The sequence below is a fragment of the Cupressus sempervirens genome, chromosome 4 (assembly GCF_028749045.1).
Source record: "Cupressus sempervirens isolate cs-2001-9-10 chromosome 4, ASM2874904v1, whole genome shotgun sequence".
In the NCBI taxonomy this organism is placed as follows: Eukaryota; Viridiplantae; Streptophyta; class Pinopsida; order Cupressales; family Cupressaceae; genus Cupressus; species Cupressus sempervirens.
In genome coordinates, this window is record NC_143121.1 from 526,167,592 (window position 1) to 526,191,602 (window position 24,011).

A 24,011-nucleotide genomic window follows, 5' to 3' on the forward strand; every position below is an offset into this window, starting at 1 on the left:
CATATTTTCTTTGTCTTTTGCCAATGGGTATGATTTTGATACTCCTATGTGTTCTACTGCATCGGGTGTCTATGATAAGTGCCTCCTCTTGATTAGAATACCACATTTACCTCAACCTGATTCACTTGGACAATGAGGTGAGTTAGAATTACATCCTTGTCTATTACATTGTGTGTGTTCTCATAAGACTATGCTTATGGCCATCTCAACACTTATGTCTTGATGCTAGCATAATCTTGCCACATTAACTGGAAACTTAACTAAGTTATCCTAGACCTTGTCTTTGATGCATGTGTTAATTTCCTACATTTTATCCGATATAGATCATATTAATGTCTTCACGGTCACACTTGCACTAGTGATGGTTGTATGATCTTGTGATGTCCCTTAACAAGGCTCAATGATAAAAACAAGGACCTACTTAAAGACCCTTGCAATGTACACTTGCATTATCATTCTAGGATTGCATATTAAACTTCGCATCTTGCATTGAGTGAAAAGTATTCCTATCGGATAACTTGGGTCATCACATCTTCTTGCAATCAATTGTGCTTCATCTTCATCTTTCTTCTATCCCATGATCATTTTTTCATCACTTCTTCGTCTCCCAATCATCATTATCTTTTCTTCTATCCTGCAATTAAAGGGGTTAATCTTACAATCATATCTAATCTATCCAAATGCTCAACTTTCAAGACATTTTCAACTATCTTAAATTTCTGCAAAAGTTGTACCCTTGCCTAATTTTGATGTCTTGGATTCATTTTCGGGATCAAAATTGAAATTCAGATTCATCTTACTTGTCAAAATCGTGATATAATTATTTCCCCTTTAGTGCAGTTGATTGCTCTTCTGAGACTTATCTATTCATCTTTTGAGGCAAAATATTTTTTAGATTTCTACAAAATCACTTGCTTTGGCCTAATTCTAATATTATACCTTTTTGGTTAAACTTAATCAAACTGGGGCACATTCTTAACACTCAGTGGTCAAACTCAATTCTACACTTTCTGAATCACTTAATCAATCATCTTGAACCATACCTTATCTCAATTTGATCAAATCTATCTTGTTTCTGGATCTCCTCTATATCATTTTGATTTCAATCCCTAGGGGGTAGGAATTATCTATCACCGATCTTTCCAAGCTACAAATTGATTATGTTATGCTACCATCACTAGGGGCATCTCAGCTTCATCACGTTACATCAAGTTGGGATTCTTCAAAACTTTATGCACCTTGGGCAGATGCTTAATTTGACCTAGGACATATTAGTTCTCATGCCATCACATTAGTTCTAGTATTGTCTTATCAAACTTGACCTAATGTTCAGTTTCATTGCTTCACATCAAACTATGCATTCAGGATTATCTCTTTGATTCTTGTTCAATTGGATTCAAAATCAACCTTGCTAATCTTCGTTCGATCAAGTTCACAATTAGTTATCTCACTACACTTCGTTCAATCAAGGTTCAAAGTCAAATCTCTTATCAGTTGCTTGACATTCATCATTCTTTGACTCCATGTGCTCGCTCATACACTGACTCAAAAAGGGGCAAATATAATCACCCAATTTTGGTCTAGTAAACTATAAGCCCCCTTCTAAATATTTAAATCCCTATGCTAGACCACATTATGCGCTTAATCAATTTTGCATAATTTATCAATAAAAAATCCTTGATCAAATCATCATTTAATCATTTAATTGATTTTATCCTATAGTTTGACCACCTTATCCTAAGTTTTATTTAATTAAAAGAGCATGCTCCCTTTTAATTAAATAAAAGGTCTCCTTATTCTATGAGCACATGAAAAGGCATTTTCTAATTTAAAAAGTAAAAAATAAAAAGAAATTGTCTACATCTTGGAAGTGCATTTTCCAATGAGTGGAATATTTTGACTTTTAAAAAAAGGCTTTTGCCTCTTTATCTCCACCACTCACTGTTTTGCCTCTTATTATCATTCACTACTTTCGTCTCTTAAAGACATGAGCACATGGATCCACCAAGGCTTAATCTTCACCACTACTTTTGCCTCTTAATCTTGATCATCCAAATCTTTTTAAAAGTAGGCTCTCTCCTCACTCTTCCTAACCTCTAGAGTTCGTGCTATTGTTATGTTGTCACTTTGATCATGCTATTGTTATGTTGTCACTTTGATTCTTGAGCACTTTGCACTCTTGCATTTTCATATAACTTAGTATTTACTTTCTTGCATTTCTAGCTTACTACAGCTAGCTTAGCTTATCACGAAGTAGACTTGTTATCTTGCTTAGTTTAGTTTACTTTCTTGTATTTGCATCTCTCATTTTAGATTAATCTTGCATCTCATCTTAGTTTACTTTGCATTGCATTCACTTGGGACCTTGGATACTTGCACTCATATTACATGCTATCTTTAAATCTCTCATTCTATGGTGCACCTTGCAAGGGTCTCCAATCCTAGTGATAGGCCAACACTGGGGCAAATAATGAGAGAGATTCAATATTTAGAATGAGTTTCAGCTTAGTCTAATCGTCTCAATCCGGGGGCGTAAGCTTGCGAAAGGTGTCTGGGTAATATACCATAAACGGGTGCAGGTTGTAAGCTAAGCGATTATGGATGCAGCTAGAACACATGAAAACAAACCTACAACAAACCAAAGCAATTATGGTGATAGAAGATTCAACATATATAATTATTCTAAAAACTCATAAATTAAAAGAAAACTAACTAGAGACCACAATTGTTCATACAACATGAATAATTAATCTCATAAAGCAAGAATTTCCTTTATGCACTTTAGTTTAACCTTCTACTCTGTTTTTTTAAAACACAACTTTTTAAATGACAGAAATAGAAGCAACTCACGACAAAAACAATCTGTGATGAAAATAATTGCCACTCACAACAAACCATTAGTTACTTCATAATCTAATTCAAATGAAATACTATTACACAATCATGAACATAGATATTGAACATATAAACTAGTATAATACTATAACCAATCCACAAGATTATATGCATACCATACAATAGTGAGATGATCAAAATACAAATGAAAAAAAAATAACATAAACTCCACACGTAAATGAAAAAGAATCACCGGGTAACTTCAGAGTGGACCCTACATCCTCGCCCACTAGTGATGAGACAAAGAAATGTTTCTACGCCTTTGTAATCATGCAAATGTGAACTTTATTTATCAGAAAATAATCATAATGATCTCTGTACAATGCCCTGCCCTGTGTATCAAGTATATCTCCTTTTCACCTTCATGGCAATGCCATTTGTAATATGGATTAGTCCAAAACCGAACCCCATCTTTAGTTCATAAAAAATAGAATCAGTTGTGTTTACCATAAACAAGAAGCGGCAGATGTGGTATCTCAATCTGATTCCTTTGGCTCTATCGAAACTTTTAGAATTCTAAACTTCCTGTACATAGGTGCGCAAAAGTAATTGAATAGGAAATCAATAATTCAATCTTTGAACTTCCTATTTGCTAATAATAGCAATGTTTTCATAATGCATGCATATTACCAATAGTCACGCGCAACCCAACAGAGATAGAAGAAAATAAAATAAGGGAGGTTGTGCTTGAACAATCCCCCTTTTCTTTCCAACAGAAAATGAGTTTATAATAGTGACCAAAGAATGGGAAATATGATATTTATATATTGGCAATTATCTCCCATGTAATAAACTGATAATTGTTATTCTCTCATCCACAAGAAATATTAATTTCTTTGGCATAGTATATGTTTACCAAATACAATCGAATATTATTTATTCACAAATTTTATCTAAAAACTAAAATAAATATTACTTATGTATATTGAAATATATGCAACATAAAATGGGAAATTGGTATAGATGTAGAATATACAAATGAGTATGAAGGCATATGGAAGGCTAAATAATGGTATAATTTAGGACATAAATTGCTCTCATCACCTAGGTTCATTTGAGAGTCATTATCACATCATTTTGATTCCCTACATGTCATAGATAGAGAGCTATAAGCCACCTTCCAAGTCTCCCAACTAATGGCATCTCTTGGGAATAATAGATCAATGGTCCGAAGCAGATCACGTGGTGCGAAAATGAGCCACGGTTAGGAAAAAACCCTGGCAGAAACAGAGAAAACAACATGTAGACAAGGTCAGGCAAGGCTAAACGTGTCTCATGAGGACAAAAGACCGAATAAAAGCCCATGATTTGCATAAGCGCTACATAAAAGATGGCATCGAACTACAAATATGCTCGTCTTGGGAATGTTGAAAAATAGGAAAACAACCATGAAAACTGTCAAAGTTGCAAACATGCCCCAAAAACAAACCACGGGAGGAGAAATTTCAGCACCACACAATTTCTCAAGAACGGAAAAAATGCAAAAACAAATTTTTTTTGAAACAAAAGTCTGCCAAAAACCCTAGGGGAAGAACTTTGAATTGTAGACAATATTTTGGAAAAAAAATCAAGGAAAACCTTAGGTGCCAAGAAAGACTTTCAAAAAAATTAGAAAACTGATGATTTCAGAGATAAATTATAAAATTTTCTGAAAAAAATTTAAATTAGCCCCGATACCATATTACACAAGTAATTGGTAGAATATTTTATAAATTAATGAATGTGCAAGAATAGATTACAAGGACAATGATTCTATTCAAAAAAATCATAGTTATTGGAAACATTGTAATAACAAAATATTAAATAATATTCTAAAATATTCAAAACATTCTAATATTTACAAGATTTACAATATTGACAACTAATATAATAATTAATAAGGAGATATTATTCAACTATAGAAAACCTTTAGTGAAACTAGAGCATCTCAAGTAAGTTTCAGAATCAGGGAAATGCTGGAAGAAATGAGTATTTTGGTGTCAATAACAAACTGCCAGTTTCAACAGAGGCAGTTTAAGAATCAACAAGTGGTTTACAAACTACCAGCTGCCAGAAGCATTAGATTTGCACAGTTTACTTTTCAAGCAGAAGTGGCTGCAAATACAGTCTCTTCAACTTACATGTATTATGTACATAGATATAAAATTAATTGTCTAGCTTTGTACAAATGCTGGCTTATGTAATGTTCTTCCTATATGACCATAGAAGGCTGTTCCAGGATGTAAAGAAGGCTTTTCATGGAGTTGCAGACATGTCGTAGCTTGTCAACTTGATTGTTCATGTTGTTATAACTTTCAGATGCACTTGGGGCATAAATCCTTCTTGTAGTAAAAAGTTTCAAGCTTACTCTTAACCGGTCTTTTTCTTGCAAAAGTGTTTCTCCACGTGTACCTTTGTGTTTAGTCCTTTCCATGTTTTCATCTGCTGGTTTCAGTCCTCTTTCAGTAAGTTAGATACTTATTTGCATAGGACCTTTAAAGTTCAAACAAGGCCAATTTATTAAAGTATTCGCTTATTTTGGTAATAGGATGCGTTTATCCATATCGAGCTGGTACACATTATATCTGCAGTTGATGAGCTAATTGGGGGAGTCTCCACACCTGTTTGGTTTTAGAGATCATTGACTCCTTAAATTGCTTTTTCATTATCAATATATGAAGTTCCCAGCAATTCAATCATAACATAAGAAATTGATGCTATACTTCTCAGGGTCAATAATAGCTCCATGGAAAATAACAAAGCTGAGAAACTAAGTAGCTCCTGAAGTTACTACTTGTCAGTTTCCATCCTACTAATGGCGATGTTTAAAATGGTAATTTTCTCATTTATAAATTTTCACTTACAATATGTGATGACTGCATTATAATTTATTAATAGTAATACCTAGTAAAAGATGTTAAAATTGAAAAGCAGATAGTTTAACCCCACAGGCAAAATTACAATAGTCAGACTCGATGGAATTAAACATATCTAAGACAAATGTTAGCAACATGTACACACAAATAGATATAAAATGATTTTTTAGTGAACGAGAATTATAACTTTGAAGACCATGTGCAACACAATATAATCCAGACGTAAAGGAAGGGCCCATCAATTAGCACAAATATAATCCAGACAAAAGTCAAAAAAGAAAGGACAGTAAGAAACTATTCATACCTTTCTCCCCAATTTTTGGCATAATAACGCTCATACTCTCAGCAACTTTAGTATCTTTCTGTTCTTTCATCTGCACATTTCCCTTGCCAGATGACTTTGTAGGTTTTGACTTACGGATCATATCAAACAGAGCATCTTCAGAAAGAAAAGGCGTTCTACAAGAACATCAGTGAGTTAAGTAAAATGATCTCAAAAAATTAAAAAAATTAAAAAATAACATACAATGTATACAAAACTAGTCAAAAGACAACAGCTACAAACCCAAGCTCCTTTGCTTTCTCAGATTTACGGCCTCCAACATCTTCATCAGCCAGTAAATAACTCTGATGATCAAAATAACAGTCATTAAAAAGGTGTAGCTGACTTAAAATATCCTAGAAAAGAGACATTTCTAAATGGCAAATATTTGATACTAATTTTCAGTTACTTGTGATAATGATCAAGAGACATAAAGGATTTTATTTCCAATAAGAAAATCCTATAACAACCGTTTTCTTGCTGACAGACCCGGTAACCCTGCCACCATGGCGCTTAATCAGATCTTCTGCTTCCTCCCTCTCTAAACTGTATCAGAAAAAAAGCAATAAATTTGACTTCAAAGATGAAATCTTATATGTATACCGAAATTTTGGGACATTAAAATTCTTAAACAGAATAGATCAATAACCAGTTGCCATGAAAACGTACCTATCAAGAGTTCCACTTATCACGAAGGTCAAACCCTGCAAGCAATTTTCAGCACCTTCTGGAACCTCCTGAAAAAATGTTGAGTGAAAATGTGAGACAAAATGCAAGACAAAACTAGAAATTCACATCTATTGACCATAATGTTATCAATAAAAACTGCATCCAGTCAGCAAAATATTTGAGTATTTAAAAACTGTATGTTAAGGTCATTCGAGCCATCTAACCTTTTCACCTTTATGTGGGGGAGCAGCTCTCTCCCCGAAATTACCAAAAGCACCTCTCCCACCCCCTCGGCCTCTACCTCCACCACTGCCTCTACCCCCCCCACTGCTTCCACCTCCACCTCTGCCACCATGCTGAGGAGGACTTTCATTTTCATTTCTTGCAGACATATTATCACCAATGCCATTGCTCCCTAAACTAGACCCATGTGAGTAATCTACTGATAATCCATCATGTTTCTTATTAGCAGTCTTATTCTTATCCTTCGTTTCTTTGGTGTCATCTTTGTGAAGCTTCTTGGGGGATGGAACTATTATCTCAGATATGTTGTCCACATCCACTTTCTCTTTCTTTCTCTTTGTTGAAGCCTTGTTCGGCTTGAAATCCTCATCTTCGATTGATTTTCTAGTGCTTTCGAGGTTGGGTGTAGCGAAATATTTACTTACTTTCTTCCTTCCTGCATTTGCTCCTTCCGAGGCATTCTCCTGGACATTAGAAGTAAAAGAACAAACTTAAAATACCAAATTCTCATTTCATCCAGTAATATTAAGGCAGAGCGGATATTTTAATGTCCAAGGTTCATGTCCGACTAGGCATGCTCCAGAATGTTAATACAGCCATTATAATGAAGACCATAACAAATAATCAAATAAACAGAGATAGAAGACACGTTAAATTTACCTGTTTTGGAGTCTCCGTTTGCTTTGGCTTCTCCTTTTCAGGCATAGTGTTTTTATGAGGTTGCTTCATGAACCATTTGCGTATGTCCGACTGAAAGCACAATAAGAAATTCAGAGACAATGTTATGCAACTTTAAAAGCCGCAATTTTCAGAATTTGCTTGAAAATCCGTTTATCTACAGAGGGAAAATGTTTGGACAGATAGTTAACGAATCGTTTTTGTTTGTCAAATGGGATGAGTTAAGTGGAAAATCGCCAGTAATAGCATATGGCAAGTTCAAATTCCCAGGAGAAATGACAGATGGCCAACAAGGCAAATGTTGAATGTTGAATGGGTGTCCGGTAAAATATCACATCCAAATCTGGGTGTGATGAGCATATACTGGTGAACAGTTGATGACGCCATGTAAATGAATTTTACCTACGAGACACCCCTCTTCATAGCAAAAAGATCATTCTACCATCTTGGCATGGGGTAAACGATAATGTTATTGCGGTCGACTATCTGTACACTTGTTGATCCAAAACAGTTTAGAACGTGTAGTCTGTTTTAAGAAGTGAATTACACTATAATTTGCGTTAGAATTTCAGCAACATTTCTCACCGCTGGAACCTTTCATAAACAAAGAGGGCGTTCGGTTCTTCAGATGATAAATGACATTTTAAAGACCATTAATTCCTTGGTTAAAGAAAATGGCAAACAAAAAGAAGAAAGAAGAAGGACAGAGGTCGATAACATAACGAATGAATTCCACAAACAAAAAGAAAGAAAAGACACGGCTGAAGGCACTCGTGAGCTTACCATGGGTAAAAATATTGGTTTTTCAAGGGTTTTCAGTGCCACTCAAACTGTGCGTGCGAAGCAAAAACCCCCAATTCCTTCCCGCCTGCTTGGGTGTAGGATACCGCAAACTTAAATAGAAAGTTCAACTCCACAGTGAAATAGGTTTAGACGATGCTTATGGTTCGTAAAATTGAAAGGCTTGCCAGGATTATATCGGTCGATTCTACACGTCAAATTGTCATCTTAGTATTTTGAATGTAGTTTCCTCGTCTATTTTGAATACAGTATGGCAAATCATTTGTCAGCCAAATGTAGTTTTCTCGTCTATTTTGAATACAGTTTGGCAAATGATTTGTCAGCCAATTCGTTAATCCATGATAGAGCTAAATTGTTCTCATGGAAATTATCAGGCTTCCCATCCAAGTCTTTACTCCTAATGGGCATCTTAAAATCATCTTGTTCATATATGGGAAAATTTACGGAGACAAGTTCTATTAGATGTATAGAAAAATGATAGGGTTAGATTGTCTTGGAAAAAATATAACACTCCTTTTACAAATTATTGGTACTTATTCAAATATAACAAAATTTATAAATAGGAGTCATAGATCTATAATGTGTTTCTAAGATTTACCCTATTCAAATATAACAAAATTTATAAATATAAGTCATATAGATCTATGTAAATAAAGGATTAAAAATCATGTTAAGAATATTAGATTAGAAGTATAGATTTGTCAAAAATATTTTATTTTTAAATAGTATTCATTGTTTTGATTTTCTTTTTTTAAGTTCATTATTTAAGACGATTTCAATTAACAACATATTAGTTGGAAAAGGAACAAAAATCATGTATCACAAGTGGATTAGCTAAATTTTAACACTTGAAAATGTCATTTCTTTATATCAAAATTTGTATACAAATCATATATTGACAGCAAGATTTTTTGTTGATTTAGGAATATCACCAAAAATCTTGTGATCTCCCTTTATATTAAAATGGGCAACTTCCTTATGCAAAAAATAAAATAAATAAATTGTGTAGACCACATCAAAAAATCACATGTTTTTTAATTCATGGTTAGAAGTAGGATTATGATTAAATAAAGGGTTATAGTTAAAATTAAGATTAGGGGTGGGCTTTATTAGCATGAATACTGATGGTATTTTTTTGGGGGAGTATCCTATGCATTGTTGGAGATTGACATGTTACATTCATGATTGCTTTTGTCTTTGATGTCAACATAGTATTGTTTCTATAAAGACTGGTAGAGTAGCAAACCAAGAATTAGGTTGTATGGGTTGTGTATTGATGATGAGGTCAAGCGTGGTTAAGGATATGTTCTAGAGTATGTCCTAATGACATGGACAAGTGCACGTGCAGAAAGTCAAAGACATGAGAAAGTTATTTGTGATTTACAAAAGGCAATGTGCAGACAAAGTACTTGAGAAGTGGTTTTTGGTGTTCAAATTATATCTCCTAACAGAGATAGAATTGTGATGAGCGAAGTTAGACATTGATAGTAGATAGCCTGGTGATGATGTCAGTGAGTGTGCGAGGTCCAAGGCTGCATGTGTAAAAAGTTGTAATTACTGTGAACCAACAGTGTTTTGTAATTGTGAAAAGATGTAATGAATTGTATTATCTTAATAAGGTCCTATTGTAATTAATTGGGAAAAGCCTCAAGGCCGACTCAAAGAATTATTTTGAGGACATCATATAAAGGAAGGTTAATTTCCTTGTGATGAATTATGTGATTGTGTGTAATGTATGCTAGTGTAAGCGAACTTGCATTAAATATGTGAAGTTGATAAATGCAAGTAAGAGATCATAGGGATCAATGTGTTGTGGAGTTGAAGCTCTAGTTTTGAAATCTGAGAAGTATTGGTGTAGTATTGGCACAATAAGAGGACAGAGCAAGAGTTTGAGTTATAGAGATCAATTTCATTTCTATTATTCTGAAATGAATAATACAGATGCTAGTTTGACAATGAGTTCGATGGTCTTGCCGCAAAGTTTTTTGGACAGTGGGTTCATCTGCCTTCTACAAGTTCTAGCAAGGTTGGCACAACTCCTAATAGGAATCTCCTCATAGGGATTCAAAGTCTCCTAAAAAGGACTAATATGTACTAAATGTATTTCATTGGCTCCTAATAGAGTTCATCCTCTTACAAGGAACTTATATATTAGTACATCATTTTATGGGTATCGTCCCCACTGAGGTTTTTCCTCTAATCAACATATTTGGTGTTATTGTGTATGTGTGTCTTCTTATGGTTTCTAATTATATTGATCACATGTTTAAGGTTTAATAAGGTTGATAAAAGTTATATTGAATTGATTAAGGTAAAAGGTATAATAAGATTTAGGGTTAGGGTCAGGGTCAAGAGAACAATTAAGGTTATAGATAAGTTCCATTTTCTTTTGAACATTAGGTGGTATAGAAGTCATTGATGTTGTGTGTTGAACTATATTACCTTTATCTATCTACATGAATTGAACCCCAAATATTATTTTATTTGCATCATAATCAAAATTCATATACACTCTCTTCAATTTCATGAAAATATTTTCATCAAATTTTCTCAATAAATCATTAAGAGTATTTCATCAAGTATAACATCAAAACAACACTTACCATTAGAGTGTTTTATATGCATAATCCTTATTGATTGTAAATTTATAAGTTGTGTCAATTTGAACCCTTCCTCAAATAAAATGATTGGAAAATACTATATTGAATATGGAAAAACTTTTAAAGCTTGTTGTGTATTCTATGAAAAATGTGTCATTTGTCATTTGTATTCATATTGAACACATATTGTCTATGTAACATATAGTGTTTGTCATGTCCCCAATTTTTGGTGACAGTTCGATTTAATTAATTTAATTAATACTGGTTGTCCAAGGACGACTAATTAATTATTTTAATTAAATAAATAAATAACTTTATATTTAATAAAGTGACTTGGATTATAAAAGTATTTAATAAAGTCACTTGAGGGATAAGATCAAAAATGTTCTAGAAGTCTCTGGAGAGGATGGAGGGAAAAGAATAAATAGGCACCCCAAGGCTCCATTCGAATCAGGCAGTTTTTATCTCTCTTTTGATTTCAAGATTGTGATTCAGTCACGGGTGCATTGTGGAACCTAGGGTTTCTACAATTGTCACAGTTGGCCATTGAGAACGATAACTCTCAATCGGTGCGCAATTTTGAGGGTGTGAAATATCATCCGAATTATTGCAGATTGGAGGTGACATTCAGTCATTTCATCGAGGCAGAATTTGTGGCCTAAGGCCAAGTTGGGAAATCCTTACATTACTGATTGATTGAGAAGAATCATTTGTCATCTATCAAATTATTGCAGATCAGGAGAATTTCGGAAGGAAGCTGGAAGCATATCTATGGTTATAATTTCCTCATACAGGGTCGGATTTGCAAGCAAATTGACACTTGGTTATACCTACACCCGGACGGCTTTGTCCTCAGCCGGATTGGCTTTTTGGTGGGCAATATAAATTTAAATAAGGGTCGCAGCGTGAGCAGACAGTAGAAGGGAGGAGCAAGATCGGGGCGGATTGAGGAGATCCAGACCCATCTCACCGACCGTTTCCATCAATGGCAAATAAACGAATGTTATCCACACAGAGACTGCCACAGTATATAGCTATCATAGCTAGAAACGACAGTTCTTTAATCATCGATTTGCACTGAAAGTGGAGGCGCCTCATCCCTGGTGTCAAATTGAAAGAGCCAGCAAAATCAACAGGGCTCAGATTATTCGCAAGACTGATTCCCGATTATAGGATCAATCTTACAAAGGTGGGAGTACATCGGTTTCCAGAATTGGCGAGGGTGTAAACGTCTTAAATTGGCCCGCATCACCCCTGTAATCTTCTGACAACCGGCGGACATAACTTCTATTAGTTCGGGCATCCTGCTGATGATTGCGATTTATTAAATCAATCAAGGATAGTGGTCGCCAAAGTTGGGATAAGAAACTTTCCGCGGAGTATAGATAATGAGAAAATAAACCTGCAAGTCACAGGTCGAATCACCAAATTAAGGAAGGAGTGCAAATTGTATCCGTCCAGAGGTATTGGTGCGCAAATTTGTATAATTTCACGGAAGAAATTGTGCACAGACCGAACAGAGGGTGGTAGTAAGTTGGCAGCATCAGCTTCCTCTACCAATTGGGATTAAGCAGACTTTGTCTCAGGATTCTATTCTTGATATAAAGTCCAGGTCTATTATTTGATTATTGAATTTGTGATTAAACTTTGAAACATTTGATTGTAGTAAAAATTCTTTCTTGAATATCGCTGGTATTATTGCCTATTTGTTGCATCTATATTACTCGGTGAATTTTGTTGGAAATAATACAAACTGAAGGTTACATGCAAAGTGTTTGACGAGACATCTAACCCCTGAGGTCTAAAGAGTTTTTTTTGGTGCTGGAGTAAGCAATAACCTGTCAAGGTTATTTCAGTGGTATCAGAGCTCGATTGCTAATTGTTTGACGAAATGTCAAACTTTTGAAGTTTTAAGTTTTGGGTGTAAAAAGGATCAATAATCCGGTCGGGGTTATTTCAGTGGTATCAGAGCATGTTTGCACATTATTTGACGAATTGCCACAGTACAATATTGGGATTTAGTGACCTTTATAGCTAGGGTCATTTCAGTGTTGGGCTAACACATAAAATTGACTATTCTTGTACTTGAGTCAATTTTGCAAACTAAATTAGTTGTGGTTAAACATCCATATTTTAAAATTAGAAATATTTTTTTTCTCTCTCTTGTTGATATCTACTCCATATAAGGCCTTTGCAGGTGCAAGACACTTGAACTCCTTAGAAATAGTCCTCACAAGTATAACACATAATTGGTATTCTAAAGCCATTTAACCAATATCAAAATTGTATTTGAAAACATGTGAAATCATTGCAAACCATTCTAGTTTAGTTTGGCATGGTTCATGTTGTTAATGTTTTGGTAGCTATGAGAGATTTCATTCGTACTTGTGTTGACATTCTTTACACTTCTAGGTTCTTTGTTGTGAAATATCAAGTGCGGCCTCGAGATATTCCAAATTGTTCTTACCATCTTTAAATAATTACAAGAAGAGGCTTTGTATTTTCTTATGAAGATGATTCATCTACTCCCTTTTTCCATATTCATTATTTTAGCTTTGAAGGTGACATGTTTTTGTTTATTACTTTCTCTATCTTTTTGGAGGCATTATTGAGTTATAATCTTTAATGTGCTTATCATACTTGCAAGTGTTTGTTATTTTTCTTTCATCTCCCTTTATGTTCAACTTAAATGGTTAATATTAAACTCTTTACAATAAGGGAAATTTTGAAGCAAATGATGGAATGTGAAAGACGTGTTTATAACTAACATCAAGAAATTATGACTCAACAAACGAAGACTTCTTATCTATCTTTGGTTACGACTCTTTGGTGTCATATGAAGCATATTCAGATTGGTTTTCTTTTGTGGAGATATATGACACTATTTTAAGAGTGACAAAAGTTGTTATTGTCCTACTCTTGGTTTATAATATCTGACTTTTGTATATGTACATTTTACTCAATCTTAAGAATCTTGTGCTTGTTGTATTATTATTGATATAGACAACTATGTATGATCTATGAAATATCATTTTTGTAGTCTATAAGATATGTATAGTGCTTGATTAATTTGTAGATCTTAAGAAAGCTATGCTTGCACTATTTTTGTCTTCTATTATTGATTGTTATGAGATAACAATCTCTTAATTATTTTGGTTATCGAATGAGCCTGTGAGCTTTATATTCAGACTTGATCATTATTTAAATAAAAGAGAATTTCTTTGGTGCATAATAGGGTATTTCCCTTAATTAGGAAGGTTTTCCTAGGACAACATTTGGTGTATATGTGTTCTTATCAAGGTAAACTTTAAGCAAACCCCCTCGAAAAAGAGATATAAAAATATTGGCGAATCTTACATTATTTTGAAAAATAAAAATAATTTCTATTATTAATTAGCGAATCTTTAAGTATTTAAATATTTTTTATAACTAAATTTAATAAAACTATGGCAATTTTAAATATTTTTAAGAACTAAATTATTAGCCAAAATTTCCTAAAATTAGCCAATTAGCGAATATTAGCTACTAAAAAATACCCTGGTTCTTATTTTATATGTGATTTCTTATGTTATTATGGTCCTTAAAATTTGACCTAGGATCAAAGCATGTCTAGTAAAGATCCTAAATCAAGATAGGAAAATTGGAAATTTAAGAGTTACAAGAAATAAGGGATTCTTATGAAAACATGTAGTTGAAGAACCTTAGAGGGCATAATCTCTTAAGAAGATTTTATTTTTTGGCAATAATGGGGTGGATGTTGTGATGCATGTATACCCTTACATGTTTGGCATTCATGTTTATGAGGATGGAAAATATGTTGTTGTTCGATATATATATATATATATATATATATATATATATATATATATATATATATAACCTTAAAATTTGACCTAGGATCAAAGCATGTCTAGTAAAGATCCTAAATCAAGATAGGAAAATTGGGAATTTAAGAGTTACAGGAAATAAGGGATTCTTATGAAAACATGTAGTTGAAGAACCTTAGAGGGCATAATCTCTTAAGAAGATTTTATTTTTTGGCAATAATGGGGTGGATGTTGTGATGCATGTATACCCTTACATGTTTGGCATTCGTGTTTATGAGGATGGAAAATATGTTGTTGTTCGATATATATATATATATATATATATATATATATATATATATATATATATATATATATATATATATATATATATATATATATATATATATATATATATATATATATATATCGAACAACAACATAAATTAGCCAATTCGCGAATATTAGCCACTAAAAAATACCCTGGTTATTATTTTATATGTGATTTCTTATGTTATTATGGTCCTTAAAATTTGACGAGGTATCAAAGCATGTCTAGTAAAGATCCTAAATCAAGATAGGAAAATTGGGAATTTAAGAGTTAGAGGAGATAAGGGATTCTTATGAAAAACATGTATTTGAAGAACCTTAGAGGGCATAATCTCTTAAGAAGATTTTATTTTTTGGCATCAATGGGGAGGATGTTGTGATGCATGTATACCCTTACATGTTTGGCATTCATGTTTATGAGGATAGAATATATGTTGTTCGATATATATATATATATATTTGCTTGTTATCCTACTTGTGTTAGCATGGAGTTGTTCGGTTACTTCTTTGGACTTGCTATATATATATATATATATATATATATATATATATATATATATATATATATATGATGCAAGAGAATCTTGGGTTGCTTGGTTATTCTGCTTGTGTTAGCATGGAGTTGCTCAATTACCTCTTTGGACATGCTTGGCTATTATTGTTATTGGCTCAGTGGAGTCACGATGTCTTCTTTCACTAAGTTGTCATGACTTGGCTTGTTGCACATGTTTATCGAGTGATTTGTTGCTTCATTCACCAAGTAATTCTTGTTGGCAATTTGGCTAGGCTACAAGATGTGATTTTGTCATTTATGGTAACATATAGTCAAGATTAAGTCAACAGATTTTGGAGAAGGTGTTTTGAGTTAAAGACTTAGAAAATTGTCTAAGTAACACAAAGCTCATCTATCAACACAAGAACAATTTTGGTCAGTGCAGTTCATAAAGGCATTTCTAGCACGTGTTCACTTACTTGGAGAAAGTACAATATGTTAGAATGATGCATACATGAGCACAGGACATTATAGACAGAGATATTTGAGTTTCACAGTAATAGTATTGAGCAAGATAGAATAGGGCACGCTTAAGGAAATGAATATTTTAGGTTAAGGAATTATTTTATTTATCAAAATATTTATTTAACTAATTAGGGATGACATCCTAGATATTAACCCTAAGTTAGCAATAATTAATTTTGTGTGTTTGGAAAGTGTGTAAAGAGATGAAGGATGACAGTTAAAGAAATATGGTATAAAGGAAAAGATTTTGAATATAAATTTGTGTGAACTTTGAAGTGGTTTTTGTGATATGTATATGATGTGAATTATGTTATAAGATTAGAGCAATGTAGTGATCAAGTTTTGTGAAGAGAATCAAAGAAAAATATTAGATATTAAAGATATCAACATATTATGCAGAGGGTTTTAAATCTATTCTTTGTGTATTAAATTTCATTATATATTGCATGTTTGGGAAGTGGGCTCATGTTACATACATTTTTAAATTATAATAACAACTCCTAACAGGGTTAAGGCTTCTACAGATGTAATAGACACTTAACAAGGTCAAGCTATCTTTCACTAGAAACTGTTGATTTAATGGATCATTTTGTGGGTACCATCCCTACTGGAGTTTTCTATTGGTCGGGGTTTCCCTAGTTAACAAAATATGGTGTTATGAGTTGCTTTATTTTATGGTTGTGTTTACTATTCTACATAAGTAGTTTACTTTCATATGCAAGTTATAAGTTTGTTAAATATATCTAGTTTTGGGAAAAATTTTGTGAAATACTGATTCATACCACCCCCCCTGACCCCCCAAAAAAAAAGAAAGTATTTTCCTATTTCTAATAATTGGTATCAAAACACAGGTACTTAGAGAAGTCCTAACCACTTGAGTAAGATCCCTATGGATATGGAACAATTACAGAAGCCTAGAAGAAGCCCTTGAGTAGATTGATACTCTTACTAAAGAAAAAGATATTATGAAAGACAAGTATAAAGATGAGAAAGACTACATTGAGAAGATGAAAGAGAAGACATATTATATTATGTCCAAGAAAGAGCCTAAATATTAGATCAAGGACAGTTATGAAGTTTGAAAACTAAAGAAAAAAAATGAGATCCTACAACATGAATTGAAGATTACTAAATCCAAAATTGAGCTTAAAGGATGGTGGTAGTAAAGTTGAATCAGATTTGAAATCTAAAAATGAAAATTTGAGATCTAACCTAACTAAAGTGACATCTAAGCTTAAGTCTACAAAGTTGTCGTAGGCAAAACTTAAAAAGTATAATACTATTGTGAACAAATCTTTATACAGAGGCCCTCTTATGATAAGAGAGGTCTTGGATACCCTAGAGAGAAATCAACTAAGAATTTTGAAGCTAGAAAGGAACTAGATCATGTGATTTGACAACCTAAATATAAGGAAGATGATCAGAACAAGAGCAAGCCAAATCAATATGAAGATGTACCTAGGCAAGTTGAGCAAGTTGAATTACCTAAAGAAGTGAGGAATGAATTAAAAGGTAGATGTTATGCATGCAATGAATTTGTTCATATGAAAAGGGACTATACAGGTAAGTCATTTAAACTCCTTTTTGGTTATTGTTATAATTGACATGGTTTTGGTCATAGAGCGGTAAATTGTAAGAAGCCTAGATTTGATAATAGTAATAATAATAAAATATTTAGAGGTAATAAACCTACAATAAATAGACCTATTGGAGGAACCAATGTTATAAGGAATGACATTATGTGTTATAAATGCAATAATTTTGCACATATTGCTAGAGATTGTAGAGCACAAATTGGTCAGTCAAGACCTAGATATGGAAACAATGTTATAGTCTGTCAGATTTGCAACAACATGGGACACGCAATGAGATATTGTAGGATGAAAAATATGAGGATTCCTAACAACATGAGAAACCTAATCCTAAAAGGAATATGAGCAACAATATAGGGAATGAGAATAACAATAATAGTCAAAGAAAAAACATGAAAAATCTTGTAGGAAACCTTCATGAATCATTTGTTAAAGCTAAGGAACCAACAAGTTCATATGTTGTGTTTGAATTCAGTCAAGTGAAGCATCTAATAACGCATTGAAGTCAGTAATAGTTTGTGACCAAGCATTATCTGATTGAGCAACTTATTCTATAAGCAAAACATTTCAAATTTAGGATCAGAAACCCAGTTAAAGCATTAGGACAACTTTGGAGACTTGTGCAATTAGTAAGAGATAAAGAAAGATGTAATGAAGCTATGGTTAAATGTGCATAATATTTGGAGTTCACATGTGAGTGCACAAAGCAAAAGAAGTTCACTAGTAAATTGAAACAACCTTTTGTTGATTGCATACTTGCACAATTCATGCAGAATTGAATTGGATGTGATTTAAAGGCTGAAATCAAGTTTTTGAGTACCATTTGATCATGCAAGAATTGAAGAAGTACTTAGAGAAAACTAAAAGGAAAATTTGAAGTGTTATAAGTAGTGAATTTAGCAAGCCCTTTTCACGAATTTAAGGTATTTATCACTTGCATAATCATAATTTGAAGTTTGAATTTGCAAGAAATGGCAACCCTAACTATGTGTGATGTTAATGAAATACCTAGGTATAAATTCAAGAAGCATCCCTACATTTCACTAGAAGATGACCCATTAGGAGCATTCTCACAAGTACCTAACAATGTATTACACATAGAGGACATTTGAGTGTACATTCACCATAAGGTTGAGATATATGTGATAATGATATCCACAATGACATGGACTTGGTTTGCAACAATGATCTATCATTTAAACAAGGGTTTGAGCATTTGAAATACCTAAACATCACTAGACACATGATCTATATGGATATTGGCAACCACAAGTGGACCAAGATTATTCTGAGTCACAATCATGAGGATATGTTTTGGGTTGGTGGCATACCTATCATGATAGACAATGATATGATTCGTAGACTTACTGGACTAAGTAGTGAAGGTAGTAATCCTATAAATGCCAAGAATGTCAAGAAGTTGGTGGAAACTAATTTGAAAATAGTATTTGATGGTAGAAACATGAAAGTAGACATGATCAAGCAAACTTATGTAAGACTCATAAGTAAAGTAATTGGCTACAAAATAAACTAGAGTTCAAGGTTGAACTCTATACCTATTGGATTTATCCATCCAACCTATCTTATGTCTATTAAGAAAGAAAACGTCAATATGTGTGAAATCTTGAAGCAACACATACTTAATAATATAGAAAGAATAAAAAAGACAATGAATGTTGTATTCAAATTTGAGTCATTGATTACACACCTATTCTTTCAAGTGATAAGAAGATTCCCTGTAATTACTGACTATGAGTGGAACTCAAAGAGATGTACCATGGATTTATTAACCCATTACAATAGAAATCATTCAAAAGATAGAATAAATGAAGATATAATGAGAATGATGAAAAAAATTCAAGCTGAAATGAAATAGAGATACAAAATCCCTCCATCATTGGTTGAGAAATACAAAGATGACATCTATTTTATGGTTGATACTAGTGTAACTTGTATGTAAGAAGTTGAACCAATGCTTAAGTTCACCGATCCTATGGGGTATGAAGTGACGAAAGAGCCAATAGAAGGATATGCAAAGGTAATCCTAGAATTAGAAAGAGACAAGGAGTGTCCTAGATGGGGCACATATGAAGAAAAAGTTAGCGAAATAGACATTCAATTACACATCAAAGAAATCAAGAAGAGAGTTGATAAGGAGATAGAAAGTATATTGAAGGAATCAAGAATGAGTAGAGAAGAGTTCAAAGAAGTAATGGGAATAGCAATAGAAGTGAAAGCTAGTGGACACTCAAAAGTTACTTATAGCTAAGCCTTTACCTGTTGCTATTGGGTTAGCACAAGGAGTGACAGTAGTTGGACCATCAACACAGACAACCAATGCAACATATGCAGTTTTATCCCAAATGAAACCTCAGTCCATCCCTCCAGTTCAAAGATTAGAGAAAGAAGATGTCAACATTGTTAAAGTTTAGACAATTAGCCCTCCTAACACCAAAAGGTCTATGAAGTTAGTTGAAATTAAACAATAGTTAATTGAACCTTCTAAACATAAAAATAAGTAAACAAATGACCAGTGGACAAAGAAGAAAGAGGGAAACACTTCTATTATACCAAGGTGCACAAAGAAGAAGAAGAAGTTAAATAGTTGAATCTGGATTAGAAGAATACAAAGAGGAAAAAGCAAAGGTAAAAGAAAAGAAAAAGTAGAGAAAGTAGAACCAAAAGCTCCTACTGGAAGGAAACCATGGACACCAAAGATAGAGACAATAAATTGTGCAATAATTAATGATGGAAGTTTTGTTAAATTAGATAAATATTATCATTTGTACATAGACATTTTTGGAATTCAATTAGAAAATGTAGTTGTTAGGCATATGATTTTGTCTAACAAAAGATTTGAAGAAATTCAAGGATAGATCCCAAAATATCTCTATGAAAGGAACATTGTTGGAAATTTGTTTAGCGCTCCCCTCGAGATTTGTGACAAGGGCTTAACCACCTCCTGTTTATTATAAGTTGAGTGGTTGTATCAAGCATTGATAGATCGGTCTTTTGGTGCAACAACAACCCCACTCTAACAAGTGGTATCAAAGCTTGGTCACATGTTCGAATCCTCAGACCCTCAGGTAATGTTGAGGGGGAGATTATTGGAATTTTGTTCGCCACTCCCCTTGGGATTTGTGATAAGGGCTTAACCGCCTCTTGTGTACTATAAGTTGAGTGGTTGTATTGGGCATTGGCAGATTGATCTTTTAGTGCAATGACAACCTCGCTCTAACAAACAAGGAATAATAGAAAGATCATTTGGACAATGGGTTCATTGGTCTTGCCTTGAATATGTTTGGACAATGGGTCCATCTGTCTTCCACAACTCTTAATAAGGTTGGTACAACTCCTAATAGGGTTAGAATATCCTAACAGGGATTCAAAGTCTCCTAACAGGGACTGATATGTATTGTATGTTGTCATAGACTCCTGACAGGGTCCATCCTCCAACAAGGAATATTTATATTAGTACATCATCTCGTGGGTATCGTTTCCCTCTTATCAATTGTGTATGAGTATCTTGTTGTGGTTTTTTATTATATTGCTCATATTAGTTGGATAATTGATTCCCCCTCCCAAGTTATATTGGAGGACTATATATTACCTTAATAAACAAAAAAGAAAATAGTAGTTCAAAGGGACAAGAAAATAAGAGAAAACTTGATAAGAAAATTATGTGAAGTTGAAAATGTTGACCATCTCAGAAGAATAATGAAAAGAATTGATCCCTTACTGAGAAATAAGAGAAAACTTGATAAGAAAATTATGTGAAGTTGAAAATGATGACCATCTCAGAAGAATAATGAAAATAATTGAACCCTTACTAAGAAATAAGAGAAGAGCAATACTAATCATGGGAGGAAATTATGAGGAGACTAAGGAAGCTATTGTAAAAGTTATGACTTCATTGGAACCCAACAAAGAGAAGGTAAGAAAGGAGATAGGGGGAGAAATCCCTACAACAAAGAAACATGATACACCAACAATGTCAGAGGCAACCACCATTCTACAGGTAACAATTACTACTGATACTATGCAAATAGAAAGTACAAGCATCACCTTGGACAGTGCAAAAGATCCTTTCAAGGATTTTGGGCCATGTCTTATTGATAATTTGGTGAGTTATACCAGCTTTAATGATGAAGAGGAAGAGAAAAAGGAAGAAATGGACAAGAAGGAGCAAGAGAAAAGAAGAGAGGAAAAAGAGCATAAAAATAAGAAAGAAGAGGGAGAAAATAAAATAAGAGAGGAAGAAGAGTAGAAAAAGAAGGAAGAGGAAGAAAAGAAGAGAAAAAGAGGAAGAGGAGTATAAGAAGAAAGAGGAAAAAGAAGAGAAGATGAAGAAAAAGGAAGCAAGAAAGCAAAATCAAGTGAACCTAGTTCTTCAAGTTCACCACTTGAATCTGCATTAACAAGCTTATCTCAGAACAAATCTGATGATGATGATCAAATTGGACTGATCTCATCTCTCAACAAAATTTTTGGGAAGAATAAAAGGGTAAAGAGTCTAGAGGACACGAAGAAGTTTTTTGAAAAATTGCAAAGCATTTTATCTGACAAAGTTTTAGAAGCATATCCATAGGTATGAGCCAAGAAGTTGATTAAAGCTTTTGATAATAAGTTCCCTGATTTATCAGAAGTAGCAGTCACACCGGCATAGATCAAGCATGGTGCACAACTATTTGATAAACTGTGCATGAACATAAAAAATAATTTAGTGACACTTGACTCTTGCATTAAAGAGTTAAGGAGATGTTTCATGGAAGGCAATATTTTGCATGGACAATGCACCTTGTCATACAATTTCATCAAAGGCATTAATGAGAAGCTAAAAGAAAAGAAAAGCGAGGTACAAAACTTTGTCAATGAGATACAACAACTTGATATGCAGATGGAAGACTTAGAAACCATGATTGCAAAAGTATATGATGACATAAGTCAGAGAGAGAGAGAGAGAGAGAGAGAGAGAGAGAGAGAGAGAGAGAGAGAGAGAGAGTCATTAAAAGATTATCATTGTTAAGAGAACACTTGACATTAAAATCAGTAATGTACAAGAGTAGTTAGAGGAATGTATTAAGGCTAAGACATTGTATAAAAAAATTGTATATTTAGATTTGAATGTAATAGAATTTGCATCCTATGGATTGTGCACCCTTATCAGTGTATCAAAAGCAATCCAAGATATATGGAAGAAGGAATTTAAGAGTCTAAAAGCAAATTTTGCAGATTGCATTTCTAGAATATCAACTTAAAGGAGAAGGTAACCAATTTTTGACTTGTATCAAGTTTTGTCACCATCTTTGTCATTGATGTCAAAGGGGGAGAGATATAAGGAAATTTGTAAAGCATATGATATGTAAAGAGAAGTATATCAATGGGGGCGAATTGTAAATGAAAAGAGTAGTTGATGAGAATAGACTACAATCAAAGAGGGAGTGTCCCTATGTATGTAAGATGGTATGAATATGTGATCCATAGTTTTTGAATTTTTTTGTAAGGCCACAAGCTTTGAAGGTGTTGAAGTTTTGGGACTTAGCCAATTTTTCCATATGTTGCCATAAATGCCAAAAGGGGAGATTGTTGAAAATTTGGGCAGGTTACAAGATATGATGATATCATTTATGGTAACATATAGTCAAGATTAAGTCAACAAATTTTGGAGATGAAGTTTTGAGTTAAAGACTTAGAAAATTTTCTAAGTAATACAGAGCTTATTTGTAAGCACAATAACCTTTTTGGCTAGCATAGTTTATAGAGGTATTTATGGCACATGTGCACTTACCTGGAGGAAGTATAGTATGTCAAGATGATGCATTCATGAGCATAGGATATTATGGTTAGTACAGACAAAGCTATTCTAGTTTCACAACAACAATGCTGAGTAAGACATAATAGGGCAGGCTTAAGCAAATGAATATTTTAGGGAAGGATTTATTTTATTTATCAAAATAATTACTTAAATAATTAGGGATGACATCTTAGATGTTAAATTAGGGATGATATCCTAGTTGTTAATCCCAAGATAACAAGAATTCATTTTGTGTTTTGGAAAGTGTGTAAAGAGATGAAGGCCAACAGTTAAAGAAATATGGTATAAAGGAAAATATTTTGAATATGAAGTTGTGCAAAATTTGAAGTGGGTTTTGTGATATGTATATGATGTGAATCCTAATGTAAGATCATAACAGTGTGAATT

General features: G+C 33.3%; 1 protein-coding gene across 1 annotated transcript in view; it reads right to left on the reverse strand.

Annotated features, from left to right (window-relative positions):
• RFC1 (replication factor C1) overlaps positions 1 to 8,581 on the reverse strand; it is a 128,440-nt gene extending 119,859 nt beyond the window's left edge. The window contains exons 1-7 of the mRNA XM_089825784.1: positions 8,446 to 8,581; positions 7,645 to 7,734; positions 6,966 to 7,448; positions 6,742 to 6,809; positions 6,543 to 6,618; positions 6,316 to 6,377; positions 6,055 to 6,209 (exon numbers count right to left, since the gene is read on the reverse strand). Coding sequence (XP_089681910.1) covers positions 6,055 to 6,209; positions 6,316 to 6,377; positions 6,543 to 6,618; positions 6,742 to 6,809; positions 6,966 to 7,448; positions 7,645 to 7,734; positions 8,446 to 8,448 — 937 coding nt within the window. The 5' untranslated portion in view covers positions 8,449 to 8,581. The remainder of the gene's footprint in view (positions 1 to 6,054; positions 6,210 to 6,315; positions 6,378 to 6,542; positions 6,619 to 6,741; positions 6,810 to 6,965; positions 7,449 to 7,644; positions 7,735 to 8,445) is intronic.
• Between the last annotated feature and the right edge of the window lie 15,430 nt (positions 8,582 to 24,011).